General features: G+C 39.3%; 1 protein-coding gene across 1 annotated transcript; it reads right to left on the bottom strand.

Annotated features, from left to right (window-relative positions):
• Positions 1 to 17,661: 17,661 nt before the first annotated feature.
• LOC137729172 (zinc finger protein STOP1 homolog) lies at positions 17,662 to 19,128 on the bottom strand. Its single transcript, XM_068468025.2, has one exon. It carries the CDS (start codon positions 18,931 to 18,933, stop codon positions 17,860 to 17,862), a length of 1,074 nt encoding a protein of 357 aa, XP_068324126.2. The 5' UTR covers positions 18,934 to 19,128; the 3' UTR covers positions 17,662 to 17,859.
• Positions 19,129 to 22,306: the final 3,178 nt, after the last annotated feature.

Genomic DNA, 22,306 nt, shown 5'->3' with positions numbered 1-22,306 from the left:
CATAAGCTCGAAGGTCAATAATCCAAGGGTTTCTGAGAGGTTCGGTCCTCTCCCATGCCCCAAGCCAATTATCAATCTAGGGAATAAGCGACATGTCCTAAAGGAATATGAAGGTACGAGGGACTTGGGGGCGTTTCAACAGGTTCGCCCTGGAAGTCAGTACGATGAGTTTAAAGAAAAATCCCATGCCGTTAACCAAGCTTTTCTACTTCCAAGAGGAGATGAAGACTTACGGAAGAGGGATCCAGCAGTACCTGACTCCATTCAGGACCCCTTTTTCCTACAACTCCTTGAGGAAGTAAACAAGTTGAAGGCCAAAAGTTAGGCCGAAATACCTGACTGGAACCAACCTAGGCCTGGCCCTCTTACAAGGAGGATCCTCGACACCCCCCTCCAAGCAAAGACAAAGCAAAAGCTTGGCTTACAACTCTACACTGGAAGGGAGGACCCGGTTGAACACCTTGACCTCTTTGAGTCCACTATGGCATACCGGATGCACACCGACGAAGAACGAGGTCTTCTTTTCCCTTCTACTCTCTCTGGCGGAGCTCTAAATTGGTATTGTTGTCTTCCACTTGAGACAGTAGACTCATTTGAGGAACTGAGGAAACTGTTTGTCTCTCAACACATCTTCCAGATAGATCGCTTGCATTCCGCAGATGACTTGTACACTATTCGGCAGAAACCGGACGAGTCACTACAAAAGTATGCCGGCCGCTTCAGCCATGAGTATTCTCGCTGCGCTGAGGCAGATGACAAGACCGCCCTCAAAGCCTTCACAGCAGGCCTACGTGATTGTTTCTTCAAGTACATGATCAATGCCAACACTTGGAAGACTTACTCTAGGGTGATGGCACAGGCTTACAACCATGCCTCCACTGAAGCAAGGACATACCAAGGGAACCTCCATATGGTTAACCCCTATCAACAAGTGGGAAGTGGAAGTCAAGTTCTACCAAGTGAGGAGATCTTGGCCATTCAGACACCTATTGCATCATCTCCTGCCTCATTTAGCTACTCGCTAAGTCATCAAACGTATTTGTCTATTGGTAAGAGGAAGAATTTTTACTCTCAGCAAGCCTATTACAAGAAGAAGGATAAAAGTTCATATCAAGACAACTAGGGATGAACGTACCGTTGACTATTATGACTATGGGGCCAAGCCTCACTTTTTCAAAGTGGAGGACTGGGTACTAAAGGAAATGCTATTATAAGAAGGCATACACATTACAAATGTTTGGACTCTCAGCCACTTGAGATCTTTTGTCACACAAGCCGTTCGACAAAGATATAAAGAAGAGGGAATTTAGACAACTTCTTCTAAGTCTTTTGCATCCCTAGCACTAGAACACTTGGTTTACGCTAACCTACCCCTATACTCCAACTCAGAGCTTCAACATGTGTACTTTGACACAAAGTATGTGATACTAAGTGTTACAACCAACATGGTTCACATATCGAAAGCATGGATCCCTTCATGCATAGCAAAACATTCATAAGCATCACTCATGTCAATCAACATAAACATCATACATTCCAACACATTCATACATAAACATCATACATTCCAACACATCCATACATAAGCCAACTGTGCTTCGAAAGGGTTCAACATACTTTATGTCATTCAACACTTGCTACAATGTGCCTCGACACCTTGCCCTTATTCTCACCAACCAAGTGATGAAATGTGAAGAAATAACTCATCTTCATGCCATCAACGAGGTGATGAAATGTACAACCTGTACTCTCCTTCATGCCACCAACCAGGTGATAAAATGTACAACCTGTACTCTAATATCATTTGGCAACTTGCCACTCATGCCACCAACCAAGTGAAGAAAGAACTCATCTTCGTGCCACCAACCAGGTGATGAAATGTACAACCCGTACTCTAACATCATTTGGCAACTTGCCACTCATGCCACCAACCAGGTGAAGAAGGAACTCATCTTCGTGCCACCAACTAGGTGATGAAATGTGATGAAAGGTGATAAAGGAACTCACATTCGTACCACTAACCAAGTGATGAAAGCAACTCACCATTCATTCCACCAACCAGAAGACAAGTGGTACAACTTGTACATGTGAACTTCTAGCATTCATAAATAATCAAAAACCCTCAAGCTTTACAACTCAACTAGGGGAGCACTTTGCCGAACAAGAGTTATAGTCACCAACAAAGTCTTATTGCAAGTCAACAACGGCTTCAATGCATGGTATACGAAGATCAAACTCTTCAGCCCTCTTACGTCTACTTCAGACATTTCTCCTCTGTAACAATGCAAACACTACAGCTCGTAAACAACTTCACACACTCTTGATCAAGACTGTTCGAAGCAAATTCAATTTATATGGTTCATCCAAACCTTCGGCTACTACAAGATGTAGCTTGCATCACAATCTCTTGCTCAACAATGTGGAAGCAAAATTTGTATATATTGTTTCTCTTCCACAAAATTTGTATATGTTGTCTCTCCCACATTTTCAAATTTCTAATTTTCCCCAAAAAAAAAAAAAAAAAAACGAAAAAAAAAGAAATTGGGAAATTCAACAACTTCAACAAATGGAGGGTAACTACAACTCTTAAAAGCTTCATACACTCTTGATCAAGATAGTGTGAAGCAAAATCAATTCATGGTGCCCAACAAAGCTTCAACCTCAAAGTTTCACCTACAAAGTTTCACCTACAAAAGCTTCACCACAAGAGCTTCAACAAATGGAGAGCAACAACAAATGCCAAAAGCCTCACACACTCTTGATCAAGATAGTGTGAAGCAAAACCAACTTATGGTGCCAACAAAAGCTTAAACAAGTGAAAGGCAACAACAAATCTCAAAAGCTTCACACACTTTTGATCAAGATAGTGTGAAGCAAAATCAATTCATGGTGCCCAACAAAGCTTCAACCTCAAAGCTTTACCCACAAAGTTTCAACACAAAATCTTCACACACTCTTGATCAAGATAGTGTGAAGCAAAATCAATTTATGGTGCCAACAAAAGCTTCAACAAGTGGAGAGCAACTACAATTCTCAAAAGCTTCACACACTCTTGATCAAGATAGTGTGAAGCAAAATCAATTTATGGTGCCCAACAAAACTTCAACACAAAAGCTTCACCTACAAAGTTTCAACATCAAACAAAGCTTCAACATCAAACAAAGCTTCATCAATGGAGAGAAACTACAATTCTCAAAAGTTTCACACACTCTTGATCAAGATAGTGTGAAGCAAAATCAATTTATGGTGCCTAACAAAGCTTCAACACAAAAGCTTCACCTACAAAGTTTCAACATCAAACAAAGTTTCATCAATGGAGAGCAACTACAATTCTCAAAAGCTTCACACACTCTTAATCAAGATAGTGTGAAGCAAAATCAATTTATGGTGCCCAACAAAGCTTCAACACAAAAGCTTCACCTACAAAGCTTCAATACAAAAGCTTCACCTACAAAGCTTCAATACAAAAGTTTCACCTACAAAGGTTCAACTCTCAACTACAAAGCTTCAACACAAAAACTTCAACTACAAAGCTTCACCTACAAAGCTTCAATACAAAAGCTTCATCTACAAAGCTTCAATACAAAAGCTTCACCTACAAAGGTTCAACTCTCAACTACAAAGCTTTAACACAAAAACTTCATCTACAAAGATTCAATACAAAAGCTTCACCTACAAAGCTTCAATACAAAAGCTTCACCTACAAAGGTTCAACTCTCAACTACAAAGCTTCAACACAAAAGCTTCAACTACAAAGCTTCAACACAAAAGCTTCAACACCAAAGTTTCACCTACAAAGGTTCAACTCCCAACTACAAAGCTTCAACACCAAAGCTTCAACACCAAAAACTTCACCTACAAAGGTTCAACTCAACTACAAAGCTTCAACACAAAAACCCCAACACCAAAACTTCACCCAAAAAAAAAAAAAGAACATTTTCGAAAATTCAAAAATTCGAAAATGCAAAAAAAAAAAAAAAAAAAAAAAAAAAACCATTTTCGAAAATTCAAAAATTCGAAAATGCAAAAAAAAAAACAAAAAAACCATTTTCGAAATTTCAAAAATTCAAAAAAAAAAAAAGAGCCTAGGCCTTCCCTTCTTTGGGCCTAACAACTTTCATAGCAAATATATATGAAGGAGGAATTTTGGGCAACCACTTAGAAAGGAAAATGGTGAAGTTTTGTTTGGAAAATTGCTTACTAGCAAGACACCTCCCTCGTCAACTCTCTCGACCGGAGACTTGGGGGACTCCTACCATATACCACTACACCTTGGTACTCAGAAATTTCGCGACTACTCAGTGCCTTGGATTTTTCAAGTCTCTAACCGAGAAGTTTTCCTCACTCAAGAAATTAAGGGAGCACTACTTCAACCTACAGGGTCCACCCACGAAGTTTCAACATGCAAACTTCAACAAAATAAAAAATCCAAGTTCGGCATCATTGTTCTAATTGAAGAGATCGAGAAGCCTCAACAGCCATTTGCCAACACTGTTGTCGAAGAACAAAGCTTCGCCATACCACATCTACTACTTTGTCAAACAGCAAAAGTATCTTATATCATCAGGATCGAACATACTCCAGGTTTGACGGACTTGTTTTGACCCTTAAATTCTGGAGTCGGCTCACTCCTTTGGAGGAAACTAGAAAACCGTGCAGCCCAGTTCAAGAATACACCTGTGGAAAGTCAAGTACAACAAAGCACATGCTGATTCGTCCGTCTTCTCCAAAAACAAGAGTACCTCATATCATCTATTCTCTCTGTTTCTTCTCTTTATCCTTGTTGCTGAATGAGAGACAGGGAGAATGAGTACAATCAGCCGGAACCCAAGATCAACCTACCGATCTGAGACTGATTGCTTACCTTGTCTGTCACCTCCTTCGGCAGATCTCCTCGCTTATAGACTTGGAGGACTCCTACTATATGGTTTGTATCGCACTTGACCAAACACGAAACTACAAGTAAGCTTCAAATGAAAATGATACATTACCTTGTGCGTCAACGCCAACTAAAGATACCACTCCTGGATGAAGGAAAAGTACTTCCAAAAGAAGATGCCACATCTACTTACAGGACAAAGAAGGCAAGTGAAGGCGACACCACACTTTGGTACTTGGAAGTTTCGTGATTACTCAATGGCTTGGATCTTGCAAGTCCCCAACCGAGGAGCTTCCCTTACTCGGGAACTTAGGGTAGCACTCTTTGTACCATACTTGACCAATCCCGAAACTACTAAGCATTGGTCAACAGCATACCGTCAAGGACCCACAAGACTTTTCCTCCAACCAGGAGGCCAATCACAACACGACACATGTTGGTATCAGAGGCCAATCATAGCACAACACGTGTCGATATCAGAGGCCAATCACAACACGACATGTGTCAATGTCAGAACAAAGCTAGAAACTCTCTTCTATAAAAGGGGATCATTCTCCCACAATAATCACTAATGTCATTTGTACTAAACTATTAACTGGAACTCACAAAAAGAGAGCTTGAACCTATGTATTTGTGTAAACCTTTCACAACTAATGAGAACTCCTCTACTCCGTGGACGCAGCCAATCTGGGTGAACTACGTACATCTTGTGTTATTTGCTTCCCTGTCTCTATTCATTTACATACTTATCCACACTAATGACCAGAGCAACCTAGCGAAGGTCACGAACTTGACATTTTCTGTTGTACCAAAGTCCTCGCGCGATTTTGTGCATCAACAAAGTTGAATAAATTGAAAATTAAATGAAATTTGTATAAAAATTATGAAATTTGCATAAAAATTATGAAATTTAAAATTTGAACAAATTGAACTAATCTTGGATCGATTTGGGCTGCTTGGAAAGCCACGGGAGCATACTGGGCCTCTGGAACAGGCTGGGCCACGGGAGTGGGCTGCTCAACAGGAGCAAGCTGGCCCACAAGAGTAGGCTGGACCATGAGAGCAGGCTGGTGATGCGAGATTTATACGCGCACAAATTAAACCCTCTTTTTGTCGATTTGTAGTATAAGTATAAGTAGGGATCGTTCTGGACCGGGGATTAGGAGGGATTGCAAATCTCTTGGAAACTGACTCAAAAACGTAAAATAAAGTTTAAAACACTAAACTAGACTCAAAGAATGCAAAATTAAAGTTTAAAACACTAAGACAAACCAAAAAAACAAAAAAATACTTTAAAACATAAACTAAACAGATTATAAGCACTAAAGAACAGGAAAGTAAAGGGGGGTTTGATTTGACGAAATTAGCTAAATTGCACAAATTGTAATTAAAGGCAAAACGTAAATATAAATGTGATGAAAATATGGATGATGGAATAGCCAAGGGGTTCTTCTCCACACATGTTACACTTGCATACAAGATTGATTCTCAGTTGGTCTTTCGATAAATTATGAAACTCAACACTCCGGGTTAATTAGGTCCGCTTAAATTAACCGTCAAGTTTTCCTTAAGTTAATGAATTGGATGGGTTAGCGCAATGCAATTCACAACATTCTCCAAAAGTCCTTTACATGAACAGCACAATAAAGATACAATCAAAGATCATTAAGCAACATGAAAACTATAAGTGTTGACGAGGCATTCGTTACTATGGAATACGCATGAAACTTATGCCAAGAATTCGTTTAACGCGATTGTTTATAAGCAACCTCCACTACTTGTGAATATAAGTTCATAACGATTAGGTGAAATTCACTTATATTCTAGCGTCATATTCATGCATGAAAATTAAGCGCGCATTCTTAATAAACATACATAAATAAGTTATCAATCAAACGGTTAAACAAATTGAATCAACAACTTATGAAATTCCAACAAAAGTTAATCAATTCATATTGCAAATATAAACATAGTTTCGAATCACCCCCTAGCTAAAGGGGGTTTTATTTCCTCATATCTTTGAAATCAAAGAAACGCCTAAACATTCCAACAACTCAAACTTGAATTGTATGAACGTTTAGGCACTCTTCTCTTCCATTCCTCATACGCACAAAACAAAGAGAATTAAAATGAAACATTGAAATCAAAGAATCACCTAAACATTCCAACAACTCAAACTTGAATTGTATGAACGTTTAGGCCCTCTTCTCTTCCTCTTCGTTGTAGCACAAGGTCTAAGGTGAGGTTTGGGGGATTATGGAAATGGATGAGGAGTGGTGTAGAAGTGAAAGGGGAATGGAAAAATGGTGTTTGGATTATAAGGGGAGAGATGGGAAGCTCACGGCTAGGGAAGGGAGAATGTGTTTGTAATGTGTTGTGTATGAAAATGAGATGTTTTTGAATGAATGAATGCAAGGGTATTTATAGGAGTAGTGGAGGGAACATATGGCTATGTCATTTGTAGGTGAAGTAGGTGGATGTTGTAGGTGAAGTAGGTGGATGTTGTAGGTGATTATGAGTGATAAGTGATAAGTGTATGATATGTTAAGTGATAAGTGAATGATTATGATAAGTGATAAATGAATGTATGATATGATAAGTGGTGAATGATATATGGTGAATGATAAGTGGTAGTGTTTAAGTATTTAAAATAGGGAACAAAGCCCTTCCTTGCATGGCAAGGAAGGGAGACACAAGGAAACACACGACAATGTCCTAAGGTTGCTAGGAATGTTGTTTTTGTGTTCTAAAATGCGTAGGAGTTTTCAATGATGCTCAAACATGAGGTCTATTTAGGATTTAACTTTCCTACTTCAAGTCTTCAATTTCGTCCATCCTTTTGGCTCCAAGCATATGATATCCATTCCAATCTCTAATTTGCTCCGAAAGGCTCCAAAAGGCATCCTTTTGCATACTTTGCCCTTAGAACCTGAAAACACACAAAAGAAGCATAAAGAACTAAAATAACTAAAGAAACATAACGTAAATGTACGAGAACAAGCCATTTAAGTCGCATAAATATGCTCCTATCAAATACCCCCACACTTAGCTTTTGCTAGTCCTCGAGCAAAACAGAAAAACAAAACAAAAAGAACAAAACACAACCTACACCTTCCAACAATCGTATCAGGGACTTCCAATGCACATGACAAATTAAAAATCATTATTCTCACAGATTTGAGCCATCTTTACACTTAAGTACATTCTTACTCATAGTCACCACATACTAGTTCACAATTAAGCATTTAAAACCATGTTTTGAATGTAGTAACATGCCTTAGAGAATTCCCTCAATTTCTTACTAGATGTACTCTCGTTTTTCACACAGATTTTCTGACTACACACCCTACACTAGGTATATGTGAGAAGATTGATGTAATCATAAAAACGAACACTCACATATATGTATTTCAAAGGAAGCAATTTCTGGAGTTAATAAGCATGTTTAGATATGATCTCATGAATGGAATGCTACTACTTAGACGCGAGAACCAGTGATACCATAAGCTCATACCAAGTTCAAACTCCACAAATTGAAATACACAACACTCAAGATAGAAGTCAAGGGTTGTAACGGGGCTTGGGGTATGTGGATAACAAAGAAGGGATATGGAAAACAAAGGTTTTTAAAGAAATAGTGAGCAAAGCATTTGAATCAACTTAGAATTCACTTTTGAATGAAAACTCAACTTTTGAACAAAAAGGGAGAATTTAGACAATTTACGCCCAGAATTGGTGTTTTGGAACCTTTCTTCAATCACTTATTCTTTCATTTTTTTTTTTTTCTTTTCTCTTTTTTTTTTCTTTTCTTTTTCTTTTCTTTTGAATCTCAAAACATAAACACTTACATTCTCTCCCCCACACTTATTTTCTTTCATAATGTAACTCAAAAGGAATTCAATTAAGTCATGCTCACTATCTTTTAAGAACAAGGGTGGGGATTGTCCTAAACTAGGCTAGGTGAGGAAAATGTGGGTAAACAAAGAATAAAGGCTAAACAAGGCTCAACGGGGTTAAAACTTACAACATATACGAAGTATGGGAAGTAAGGCTATTTGGCTATGGTGGTGGTCACTACACAACTTATTCTTGAATATGTGTTATGCAAATCAATAACATGCTTTGAATGAAATGGGCATGAGTTCTAGCATTTGGAACTATATGATAAAACGCCTTCTAAGTAGTAACCAAGCAAAGAATAATGAGATCATGCAACGACTTTAGAAAACAAGAAATCACAGATTATACTCTCCAACGAACGTTATAGGCTCAAGTCTCTCAGGGTTGTAGCGTTTGTTTGAGTTCCTTCTTTCAAGCATGTTACAAAAACGAATTTTTCTTTTATGATTGCATGTGAAGTCATACATTATAACCATAACCAAGCATATACCAAGAGTAAATCAAACTTTTCTCTATGTTTATAACTCTTTCTAACCGTCATGCAATTATAAACCAAATCCTTATCATTGTGTTGGAAGGTACCCTAAGACACAAACACACAAAAACGACTCAAAACACTCTTTTTAGGGTTTTTAAAACAAGTTTTTCAAATTTTTATGTGATTTTCGGAGTTATAAAACAAAACACACTAAAACACTCTAAAACAACTTAAAAACACCTTAAAACAGCAAGGAACAACATTTGAAGTTATGGGTGATAAAATCCCACGAATTTGCATTAAATAAACTTAGTTACCCCCCCCCCCCACACTTAAATCAAACATTGTCCTCAATGTTTTAAGCATATGGTTCACACAAAACATAAGTAAACACACAAAAAACATTTAAACATACTAAACATGGCAAAATGTAATTAACAAAGAGAAGAGTTTGGGGACGCAAATCTGGTTATGGAGTGTAAATTCCCTCTTCTCCTTGGTGATTGCATTGAGGCTTTGATCTTTGTGATTCCACAGGCTTACTCTTGAACTGGTTTCCGCCCATCGTTGATTTTCCTTTGTGCTACTCTTGAACTGGGCAGCAGGATTCCTTTTAGGGTCTCCCCCGAAGGTCTGAGCTTCCTCCTGTTATCTGTTTCTTTGTTCAATCTTTGCAGGAGTGGTCCCTTCTCTGGAAGTGTATCAACCGTTGAAGATGACTACTCGAGAGCAACGCTAGGTAAGCAATCAGGAATAGATTCCAGGCAGTTGGCTCCAGATCGGTAGACCGACTCCAAATGCCGGTTGATTGCTTCTTTTACTTTGCCATGCAAGTAAGAACAAGGACAAAGAAAAAGACAGGGAAAGAGCATGATATGAGATATTTTTGCTTTTGACCTTGATGATATGAGATACCTTTTCTTTGAAGAAGCGGTGAATGAATCAGCACATGCTTCAATCCGCCGTTTCCTCCTGGGTCATATGTACTCCAGGCATCTGGTATCATCTTTGGGGAAGAAGAAAGAATTGAGTATTTCGAAAGGCTTTGCTGGGAGTGCGCCCTCAGAGGTGAGAGAGAGTTGGGCATTTTCTTCAGGTTTGCCCTGCCATAAAAGACGAAGGTCGACATACATAGAGATAATATCAAGTGGTGGTACCTTTTACCCTTGTCGACAAACGTTTTGATCCCGCAAATCCGGCTTTTTGAAATAGTGGCGCCTCTTCGATCTTTGAATACGCCTCTTCGATTTCTGAGCAGGCGCCCCTTCGATTTCTGAACGACGCCCCTTCGCTTTCTGAACGACACGTGGTAGTGCAGATGCGGCTCCTTTTGACAAAGCTGCACACGTCTTCTGAAAAGCCGAGAAAGCGTCGCCGAACTTTGCGCTTGTCGGCTAAAGATATGTAGTTGCGGTGATGGCCTCCACGTGTTGTCTGAAAAGAAGAAATCTTTTGACAAAGTTGAACGCGTCTTCTGAAAAGCCGAGAAAGCGTCGCCAAAATTACGCCGGAAATTCCGGCTTTTTGAATCGGTGGACGCGTCGCTTTGGCTTTTTTATTGAGCTATCGATCACCACAACAAACACTCTCTGAAGATTTCCCATTCTTGAAGATCGACTCTGGCCCTTTGAAATTTAACTCCATCCCTTTTCTTTGAACACTTTTGAAAAATGGCAAACTCATCGAACCTTAGCTAGGAATTGAGCCTTAGCAGTGATATGGGCGCGCCGCGTCAAGGTAACGTATGGCGCCCTTCTTCTTATCTTCTAACGGTCTTCTTACAGGTGAAGACTCCGTGATGCAGGACGCCACAACAGCTACAATAGTAGCTAGGAACCTCCTCACTCCAAAAGATAGTAGGCTGCTGTCAGGACGGTCCGATGAGTTGGCCGTTCAAGAGTCCCTCGCACTTAATGTTCAGTGTGCGAGTTCTGTGTCCAACATGGGCCAACGCCCGCTTGCCCGCTCCCGTCAGGTGGAATCATTGATGGCAGAGGTGGAGAGTCTTAAGCAAGAGATCCAGCAGCTTAAGTACGAGAATAGAAGTTTGCATGTGCTTGCAAATAACTATTCGTCGGGCATGAAGAGAAAGCTTGATGAGCTGCAAGAATCTGAGGGTCGAATTCACAGTGACCGTCAAAGGCTTGCGGCTTGTCTCTAGAGGCACCTTTTTCCTGGGTCATCCAGCGCTTGGCCAAGTATTGAGGCCTGGAATGCTCTAGCTCCGATGGCTTCCGCTCCGATGCCTCCCGCTTCTGCGCCTTCCGCTCCGATGCCTCCCGCTTCTATGCCTCCCGCTTCTGCGCCTTCCGCTTCTGCGCCTCCCGCTTCTGCGCCTTCCGCTTCTGCGCCTCGTAGTGGGGCTTCACGTAAACAACCTTTGTGAAGCTCCACCTTTCTCCATGTTTAGTATCTTTTTTTTTTTTTTTTTTTTTTTTTTTTACATAAATAAAATCAAACGGCATGGAATTTATCTTTGAATGGGCGGTGATACTTGAAATCATCCGGTAATAGTTTAAATTCCAGATTGGGTGCCTGAATCATTAACCACATGTTAGTATAAAAGAAAATTGAAATTCGGGGAGGCGGCTTACCTGTGTGCTCCAAAATGAACTCCAGAATAAACACCCCTTCGAAAGTTATGACTTGTCCCGTGTCATAAAATCCAACTTCCTTGGGAATTGTGGTTTCAAATATGTCCTCTTTGATGCCTTCTACATCTTTTCCAGCCACTACCTTCTCTTGAATCATTCTTCTTGGTGTACAAAGTCCTTTGAAGAATTCAACACCATCTAAAACTTGCTGTGTTGCACCAAGAATTTGAATAGCATTTTGCTCCTTTGGGAAGGCTTCCACGATGTCCTTTTTACTCTCTTCTTGGTTGGGAATCAAAAACCTGCTAGGAAAAGGGACATTGGGTGGAATAACATCAGAATAACATGGAATTGGGACGTCCTTACTGGTGGTGGGTGGTTTAGAGGGCTTAGGGGGCTGCGGCAAAGGTTGTTCTACCCTTGCCGTGTGCATGTCTTCTTCCTCCTCCTCAATTAGCAGCTCTTCATCCACTTCTAGGCTATGTTTGGACATTTTTAGGTCAGTTCCAACCTCCATAGCACTTCCCAAAGTGATAGCATTATGGATTTCAAAATCTTCCTTCGAGTTTTCAATAGTTGAGTTGGAAAGTTCACTTTGCTCTTGAATTTGTTTCATGAACTCCATAATCTGCCCAAATTGCTCGTCCAATTTACCCAACTTCTTGTCTTGATTTTGTTCGTCCTGCGTCAAAGAGGTTAGTAATTGAAAATTTTTATCATTATCCATGGACATACTTGAACTTGATTGGAATTGTTGTGGGGGAGGTTGTGGTGGCTGCATAGGTGTTGTATTAAACTCCTCATATGGTTGCCAATATGCTTCTTGTTGAGCCTCCTTGGCTTGATTTTGTGACCCCTGCGCCAAAGAATTTATTTCATTAAGAATTTGAATATAATCTATTGGCGAACTTGAATTTAATTGAGCATATTGCATATGAAGTTGTGGTGGCTGCATAGGTCTTGAATAGAACTCCTCATATGGTTGCCAATATGCTTCACGTTGAACTTGTTGATCTTCCCACCATATAGAGTTTGAATGATCCCTCCAATCTCTTTGTGGACATTGATTGGCTTGAAATCCTTGCCTATATGAAGCACCAAATGTAGGGACACTCTGCATTGTGGTCCTTTCGGCATACGGCAACAATTTAGAAGTAAGATTTGCCAATTGAGCTTGAATGCTAGCAAAATCCATATCTTACTTCTCTAGTACCTAAAATCAAAGAAAGAGAACTAAATCAAATATCAAAAGTAACAACAAACAAAGAAAACAACACTAAGTTAGAAACTAAAACGAAAACAACTAAACCAAAAAAAAAAAGAAAAGAACCAAGGGATTAGCAAAGTTGCTAATCCCCGGCAACGGCGCCAAAATTTGATGCGAGATTTATACGCGCACAAATTAAACCCTCTTTTTGTCGATTTGTAGTATAAGTATAAGTAGGGATCGTTCTGGACCGGGGATTAGGAGGGATTGCAAATCTCTTGGAAACTGACTCAAAAACGTAAAATAAAGTTTAAAACACTAAACTAGACTCAAAGAATGCAAAATTAAAGTTTAAAACACTAAGACAAACCAAAAAAACAAAAAAATACTTTAAAACATAAACTAAACAGATTCTAAGCACTAAAGAACAGGAAAGTAAAGGGGGGGTTTGATTTGACGAAATTAGCTAAATTGCACAAATTGTAATTAAAGGCAAAACGTAAATATAAATGTGATGAAAATATGGATGATGGAATAGCCAAGGGGTTCTTCTCCACACATGTTACACTTGCATACAAGATTGATTCTCAGTTGGTCTTTCGATAAATTATGAAACTCAACACTCCGGGTTAATTAGGTCCGCTTAAATTAACCGTCAAGTTTTCCTTAAGTTAATGAATTGGATGGGTTAGCGCAACGCAATTCACAACATTCTCCAAAAGTCCTTTACGTGAACAGCACAATAAAGATACAATCAAAGATCATTAAGCAACATGAAAACTATAAGTGTTGACGAGGCATTCGTTACTATGGAATACGCATGAAACTTATGCCAAGAATTCGTTTAACGCGATTGTTTATAAGCAACCTCCACTACTTGTGAATATAAGTTCATAACGATTAGGTGAAATTCACTTATATTCTAGCGTCATATTCATGCATGAAAATTAAGCGCGCATTCTTAATAAACATACATAAATAAGTTATCAATCAAACGGTTAAACAAATTGAATCAACAACTTATGAAATTCCAACAAAAGTTAATCAATTCATATTGCAAATATAAACATAGTTTCGAATCACCCCCTAGCTAAAGGGGGAATGTGTTTGTAATGTGTTGTGTATGAAAATGAGATGTTTTTGAATGAATGAATGCAAGGGTATTTATAGGAGTAGTGGAGGGAACATATGGCTATGTCATTTGTAGGTGAAGTAGGTGGATGTTGTAGGTGAAGTAGGTGGATGTTGTAGGTGATTATGAGTGATAAGTGATAAGTGTATGATATGTTAAGTGATAAGTGAATGATTATGATAAGTGATAAATGAATGTATGATATGATAAGTGGTGAATGATATGTGGTGAATGATAAGTGGTAGTGTTTAAGTATTTAAAATAGGGAACAAAGCCCTTCCTTGCATGGCAAGGAAGGGAGACACAAGGAAACACACGACAATGTCCTAAGGTTGCTAGGAATGTTGTTTTTGTGTTCTAAAATGCGTAGGAGTTTTCAATGATGCTCAAACATGAGGTCTTTTTAGGATTTAACTTTCCTACTTCAAGTCTTCAATTTCGTCCATCCTTTTGGCTCCAAGCATATGATATCCATTCCAATCTCTAATTTGCCCCGAAAGGCTCCAAAAGGCATCATTTTGCATACTTTGCCCTTAGAACCTGAAAACACACAAAAGAAGCATAAAGAACTAAAATAACTAAAGAAACATAACGTAAATGTACGAGAACAAGCCATTTAAGTCGCATAAATATGCTCCTATCAGCTGGGCCACATGAGTGGGGTGCTTGGTGTGTAGCGCACGTGGGTGCGCAAGGCTAGGGCAGGCTAGGGCTTGGCTTGGCAACGCATTGGGCTCGCGTTGGGCTTGGAGCGACATGGCTTAGGTCGTGGTTTTGGTGTCGTGGGCCTTAGATGGCATGGCTTGGGCTTGCTTAGATGGCATGGCTCGGGTCGTGGTGGTGGTGCCATGGTCTTGCCGCGGGTGGTGGCCGCGGTGGTTGGCACGGTGGAGCCCCGTAGCTATGGTGCCACTCCACCTATGATCACATTTAGCCTCGTGGATCACCGCGGTCCCGTTTCTTGAATATTGGAATTTTCACTTATGGAATTTTCTAAATTTCTGGCCATTGTATTTCTCTTTTACGTTTTATAAAAGAATCTTTGCAAATAAAAAAAATTCTAATAATAAGAACATACAAAAAATATACAAATGGACAAGAAAAAATTGAGAAAAACCTTTTATGCGAGAGTCTTCTATGAGTGTGTGTACTTCAACTTTCAATGAAAGTACCAATTTGTGGATGTTCATTCTTCTTGGACAAAATTGTACCTACAAAACAATTAACACCTTAGGGTCAAGGCCAAGAACCTCACGTGCCCACGATGAATTTGCCGGGGGGGGCGGGCTTTGGTCGAAGAACACCTCTGATGCCAAAGTTAGAATTTAGAGAGAAAAGTGTTTAGAGAATTTTTGGAGTTTTGCAAGAGTGTGGACTTAGGTTTTTAGAGGAAATGAGGTTGAATATATAATGCATGGCCAGTCCCCCTCTTGAGAAAAGGTGGCCGGCCCTTTGGGGTATTTTTGTGTGAAATGGGTGATTTAATTGGTAATTAATGGATTAATTAGGAATAAATCCATTAATTAGCCAATTAACTCAATTTATTTGGAATGTTTTGAAGGTTATGAAATAATTATCTTGTGGAAAATATAGGATGAGGATGGATGAAATATCTTTGAATTTGTTACCTATTTTGGGCACTTTTGACTTGATTGTGGAATGTTTGTCCACTGCTCGCTCGTAGGAATTCTGTTGCTCCTTAAGGGTAATTTTGTCATTTTTGCCCAAAAATCCACGTGTTGCCTCTTGATTATTTTTGGCTCCATAGTTATAATATAGAGCAATGGTCATTTGGGCTAATTTCATAAGACTTAATCCAAAATAAAGAGTTTAAAGAGGCAAAAAATGGATGTAAATTCTAATAGGTTCTTTATTTTCTTTTAAATATAAACTAGTAGATACATTGTTTCTTGTAAAAACTAATTAAACAACAGTTACATTATTTTCATAGTATGCATAATATCATTTGTTAAAAAAAGAAAGATATTAGGAGGAAATTGGACTAATCCCTAAACTTGTTATAATATAGAGCAATGGTCGTTTAGACTAATTTCGCTAGACTTAATCCAAAATAAAGAGTTTAAAGGGGCAAAAATAAATGTAAATTCTATCGTAGTTAGTCAAAATGATCATTGCTCCATATGATAACAAGTTCAAGGATGAATACTCGATCACGAATTTTTAGTTCAGTGGCCAAACCTCAAGTTAAGCAAAATTCAGAAACCATTTCTCCAATTATCTTAAGCCACATTATACTGCTGTCTAGTAATATTTCTCTTTACTTGTAAGTAAGAGGTCTTATTGTCATCAAAGGCAAATTCGGACCAAATTATCATAGTTAGCCTATTATAAGGCTTAACTGACTCTCCCACAAAAAAATTAATTTTTAAAAGCCCAAAACATAGTCAAGAGTGAAGTTATGCATATCATAACTATATAGCTGTGAGAGTGTTTTCTCGTTTGCAGATGCCTGTAGAACTACGTTCATATCCCCGTATAATGCACTCACTTAAAATGTATAGGCAGCACTCTCTCTGAATATAGTGACTTTATAGGTCACGAAAAGACAAAACAGAAAATTAGGCGCATTTGTTAAAGAACATAAGCCTAAAAAGAAACAAGTACAAACTTAGAGTTAAATAGAGGACCAGATCAACTGTTATACTAGTTTTGGAACCGAAAATAGAACTCCTAGTCTTGTTCTCCTGGACCTTGGGGGGTTAAAAAATCGTGGTCACCTATTGTCGGGGACGGATTCAACTTCAGGTAAGGTGGATCAACTGACCCTCCCAAGCTCAGAAATCTTCCATGGAAGAACTAGGTGCTACCTTTTGGAAATTTGAGATACCCTTGAAAACTGCTCTCCAACTACTCGACGAATTGCCTGTATGGACACTGGGCTGAGTAGCTGCTAGCCTCGTACTTTTATATACATTGTTATGAGCATTTGTCAGTAAGCTCACTCAGCGTACATTAGCATATGCCGACATGCTCCCTCAAAAGCCATTGACATTAGTTGACATGCTCGTTTGGAAGTTGTTGGCATTTGTCGATAGGCGTGGAATATGACTTGATAAATGAGCCCGGGCCTACCAGGGCTTAATGAAATGCCAATTTTCATGTGATTCCGTTCAAAAAGTTCTACACGCTGCTCGTGCTAGTCTTACTGAGCCCCCAAAATAATATTTCTTGAATCCGCCACTGCCTACTATTCGATAACAATTATGATCATTTAACATTGGTTGTTACTTTCTCTTCACAGGTAAATTAAAACTGAATAATGAGTGACCATGATTTCCTTAAAGCTTGGACTTCAGAAGAACTGGACCATGCAACTCCGGTATAGTTTAGACTTTAGATCATTGCTACAATTTTGCTGTGTTTCATTTCTTGATATGCAACTCCATGAAAACACATTTGTTACTGTGTCTCATTGTGACCAACAAAACAAGGATGGTAGCCTTGCAAATATACCCCAAAAATACGCATTTATTCAAATTATTAGAAAATCCAGCAGGAGATTACAAAAAAAAATAATAATAATCTCAACAAAGAAATTAACAAGAAATCTCTCATCAAAAAAATTATTACATCCATAATACACACAAAAGCACTACAACAAATGAAATAAAGCAAAAGATGTAATCCACCTTACCATCATTATCTCAGTTACAAATCAGTCAACATATCCTCCAAAAAATAGTCATCTATCGAACCGAACCCATTAAGCAATTCATCAGAAAACTCAATATCCTCGTAAATATTGGAACTCGAATTCAACTCCCTTCCCTTCGACGACGTCGTCATGCCCTCCTCCTCCTCTTCCTCCTCCTCATCATCATCCTGCTCCATAGCTGTCACAACCTTACTCCCACCACCACTCTTCTCGTCCTCAACCGCCGGCATGTGCCCTTCGAACAACACCATGTGTCCGAACAGTTTGCTCTTCCTCGAGAAGCTCGTGCCGCACGTGCACCGCCACCTAGCCTCGCCACAATGCTTCAAATGGCTCTTCAAATCCGCCACCACCGAGAAGCTTTTCTTATTGCACCTGTTACACGAGTACATTTTTGGGCAGTGGCTCCTCTTGAAGTGATTCTTCACGCAAATCACCGATTTTAACGGCCGGAACTTCCCGTGCTCCTTGTTCCGGTTGCACCCGACGTACGGGCACGAGAACCGGGAATTCCTGCTCGACTGGGCCGGGGTCTTATCCGGTTTGGCCAACGCCTCGGGGGTCTTGAACCGGTTCCCGTGAGCCCGCATGTGCATTCTCAAATTCGCGTCTCGCTTGAACCCTTTCCCGCAAATCTCGCAGTAATGGATGTGCTCCGCCAGCAGCTCCATCGCGTCCACCTCCACGATCTCACCTCCGTCTGCGTCATCCTTACCGCTATCGTTCTCTTTTACCTCTTTCTTGACCTCGGGAACCTCGATTTGAGCGGCAGGTGTTCGGGTCGGGTCGGAATAGGGTATCGGGTTCTGAGAGAGAGCCAACAGAGCGGCGCCGTTTGAGATGATTTCGTGGATGGCGGAGGCGATGCCGGCGGATACCATATCCATCTGGTCGTTGCTGACTAGAGCGTTGGCGTGGATTGAATCAGTGAGGAAGTACTGCAGGGAATCCATTCTTGTTCGGACCATCGAGAGATTCCGGAGCGGGACTGCCGGGTCCGTGTCCTCATTCAAAGACTCGACGGAGCTCTCCGGCGGAGTATGAAAAGGTTGACGCGGAAACGACATAGTGCGGACACGATCACAATCTCAACTCTCAAGACTCCATCTCCAAGAGTTTCTTTTTGTCAATACTTCGTTGTGAAGTGCTGCGAAGCACGAGCAGAAATCAGCACAAAGATGGGGGCCACAGAACAGGTGGCAAAGGTGGGGCCTCACGGAACACGTGGCAAAGGTCGGTCATGTGGAGCCGTTGAATGAGGCGGAGAAATGTGGCATTGTTTGTTCGGGGTGCTTCGGTTAAAGTCTCTACTTTGTAGTATAAAATAGGTGGTGGAAGCCAAGAAGCTTCGTTTTCAATATTATATGTTATAAGCCCATTGCATCAGGTGAAGAACTTTATTGGCCAAGACACATCCAAACCCTCCCGATTCTGGAAGCTTTCCGTACCAGGTGCTTCATAATTCGAGGGACGCCTTAAAAAAAAAAAAAAAACTTTCTTTTAAGTGTATAATAACATGAAATGTTTTCTTCTGTGTTTTAAGTATATTAAAAAATTTCTTTAAGATAACCTCCAGGGTTTTTTTAGCAAAAGTAAAATCAAAAGTTAAATTTAAACTTTAAATATAATGGAACAGACACAATATCTTACTCAATTAACATAATCTACATATACATAGATAACGTGAATTCTTGCATGAATGATGAATATGCATATCGTATCATGTTTTTACTTTTTTAAATTATGAGCTACTTAACAACAAAACAGTGAACCATTCTTTTGAATCATGTGATATGCCATGTTGTAAACACGTTTCACCATCGGATGCGGTACTCCAAAATTTTTTAGTGTTTTTTTAACAGGGCATCAACATGCCAATGGTGTTCTTCAATTGGATCCGGAAGAAGCAGGCTCGTATCTCAGTACATTATTTTTCTTAAAATATACTTATATTTGTCATTATTGATAGTAAATTATACATGAATAGTACTATTCAAACATCTATTTTTATTTCTTACACTTTATTTTTTGGCTTTCAAATTTCAAATTGAATGAATTAAAAAAAATCAATAGCTAGAATTTAATAAAAATGTGTAGAAAAATAAAAATAAGTGTGCGATCCATTATACAATGGATATATGATGGTGTACTAATATTTTACTCCAACAATAGGGCAAGAAGCACACCAACCAATGAGGGGAAATGGAAAAAGTTACGCACACTTAATCAAATTTGAAGGCAATAATGTAGGAAGATATTGCTTACCAGTTTTGGGCGACACTCCCAAGTTCCAAAGACATGGTGGTCGATGATTCCACCTACAAAAACTATCTAATTTTTAAAAGGAATATTTTATTGAACTAATATGACCTCACTTTGCACTTACACTTATATTATTTTTACATACTAATTTTAAGAGAGCATAAAGTAATAGCCTACGAAAAATTACATTATTAGTTCAGTTAAATAAAATTATCATCCTAAAATACTAAATAAAAAGACAATAATAAGAAAAATCAATATTATTATCATTAACGAAAACATATTATCCCTAATTTTTAAACGAGCTTTTGTTCATCAATTTGAATGGTTTCTTAAAAAAATATTGGATTGAATTAACTCCTTCATGCTCGACAAGTGACTAAAAATAGGTTATTATGATTTCGAATAAGCCGTTATAGTGAAATCAGTAGACACACTGTTTTTAGGAATTCCTACAAGATTCATTCGTTCTTTTACATCTAATAGATGGTTAGAACTTCATTTGGGTTCGAACCCTACTGAGAGGTCTACTAGTGATGAACAATTGTTGATGAAAGAACAAGATGTTCCTTTTGTCCCTTCCAAGTCCTCTCTATTGATCGGTTTGGACATCAATAAGGGTTTAGAGAGGCATTCCTTGAGCTTTGGGAAGTCTTTTTCGCATTCGTCAGTCCAAAGCAAGTGCTTGTTTTTCTTTATCGGCATAAAGAACGGCTTGCACTTGTCTGTGGATTGCGAAAGGAATTTGCTGAGGGCTGCCACTTGTCTTGTCAGGCTTTGTATTTCCTTCATAATTATGGGCGACTTTACTCCATAATGGCTTTTATTTGATTTGGGCTAGCCTCAATTCCATACTTGATAACCAGACATCTTAAGAACTGGCCCGATGCTACTCTGAATGTGCACTTTTCCAAGTTTAGCTTCATTTTGTACTTCTGAAGTAGACCAAACGACTCTTGGAGGTGTACTATGTGATCCTTCTTCTCCGTGCTTTTGACAACCATGTCGTCCAAGTAAAATTCCATCATGCCCTTGATATTTTCCTTAAAGATTGGTTGGCAAGTCGTTGGTTTATTGCCACTGCATTAAGTCCAAAAGGTATAACCTTGAAGCAATTGTCCTTGGGTCGATGAGGAAGGATGTTGCCTCCATGTATGGCTCATACATTTTTATCTAGTTGTATCCGAAGTAAGTGTCCATGAAGCTCAGCAGCTCTTCCTAAACTACCATTGAATCTAAGAGTAGGTTGATCTGTGGGAATGGGTATGGTTCATTTGGTCAAGCTTTATTCAAATTTGTAAAATCTATACTTACCCTTCACTTTTCATTCTTCTTTTGGACCAACACCACATTCGCTAGCCAGTCTGGATGGTGTACTTTGAGATGAACAAAGCATATTTGAGTTTATTGATCTCTGCTCCTATGATTTTCTTCATTTAGCTCTGTGGTTGCGTTTGTGCTGGGTAATTGGTCTAGCAATTGGGTCTAGGTGAAAATGGTGGCAGATCACAGAGGGATTGATTCTTGGCATGTCTTTTACTGACCATGCAAACATGTCTTTGTTAGCCCGCAGTAAGTTAATGAACAATTTTTTCTCTCTATCAGTTAGCTTCGAACCATTCCTCATTTTTCACTCTGATTTGTCAGGTCGAGGCTGATATACAGTGCATCTTCGTGCGCCATTGACTCCGACGTGCTGTCGTCTTAGGGGTCAAGATCTAAGTTGAATTCTTTGTAGCTCATTTGCTAACCCTTGGACTATGGTTGCTATGCTGATTAGTTCATGAAGATACTTGACCTTCGTTCTCCATTATGGATCATGTTCATACTCTCAACAATAGCATAACAATGTGCCATTCCCTTACTCTGCTCGGAGTAAGGTAGCGAAGTAACTGTGCTAGATGGAACAGTCTTCATCTTATACAACCAATTTCAACAGATGATGGTGTTGTGGGAGTTAAAGAATCCATCACATGAAAGGGTCATTTTTCCTTTGTTAACGATGTCAACAATCCCCATCTTTTCAGCGGTATCCTTGAAGAGTACACTAACTTTTGAGCCGTTTTCAACTAGGATGCGGCTTACTAGGGCGTTAGGGATTTGTATTTCGACAACAAAGGCATCATCATGGGGCTAGTAGACATCTTCCAAATCCCAATATGAGAATGGTAGGATATT

The sequence above is a fragment of the Pyrus communis genome, chromosome 15 (genome assembly GCF_041283825.1).
Source record: "Pyrus communis isolate YQ-2024b chromosome 15, ASM4128382v1, whole genome shotgun sequence".
Taxonomy (NCBI): domain Eukaryota; kingdom Viridiplantae; phylum Streptophyta; class Magnoliopsida; order Rosales; family Rosaceae; genus Pyrus; species Pyrus communis.
This window is presented reverse-complemented; position numbering and strand designations above follow the sequence as displayed.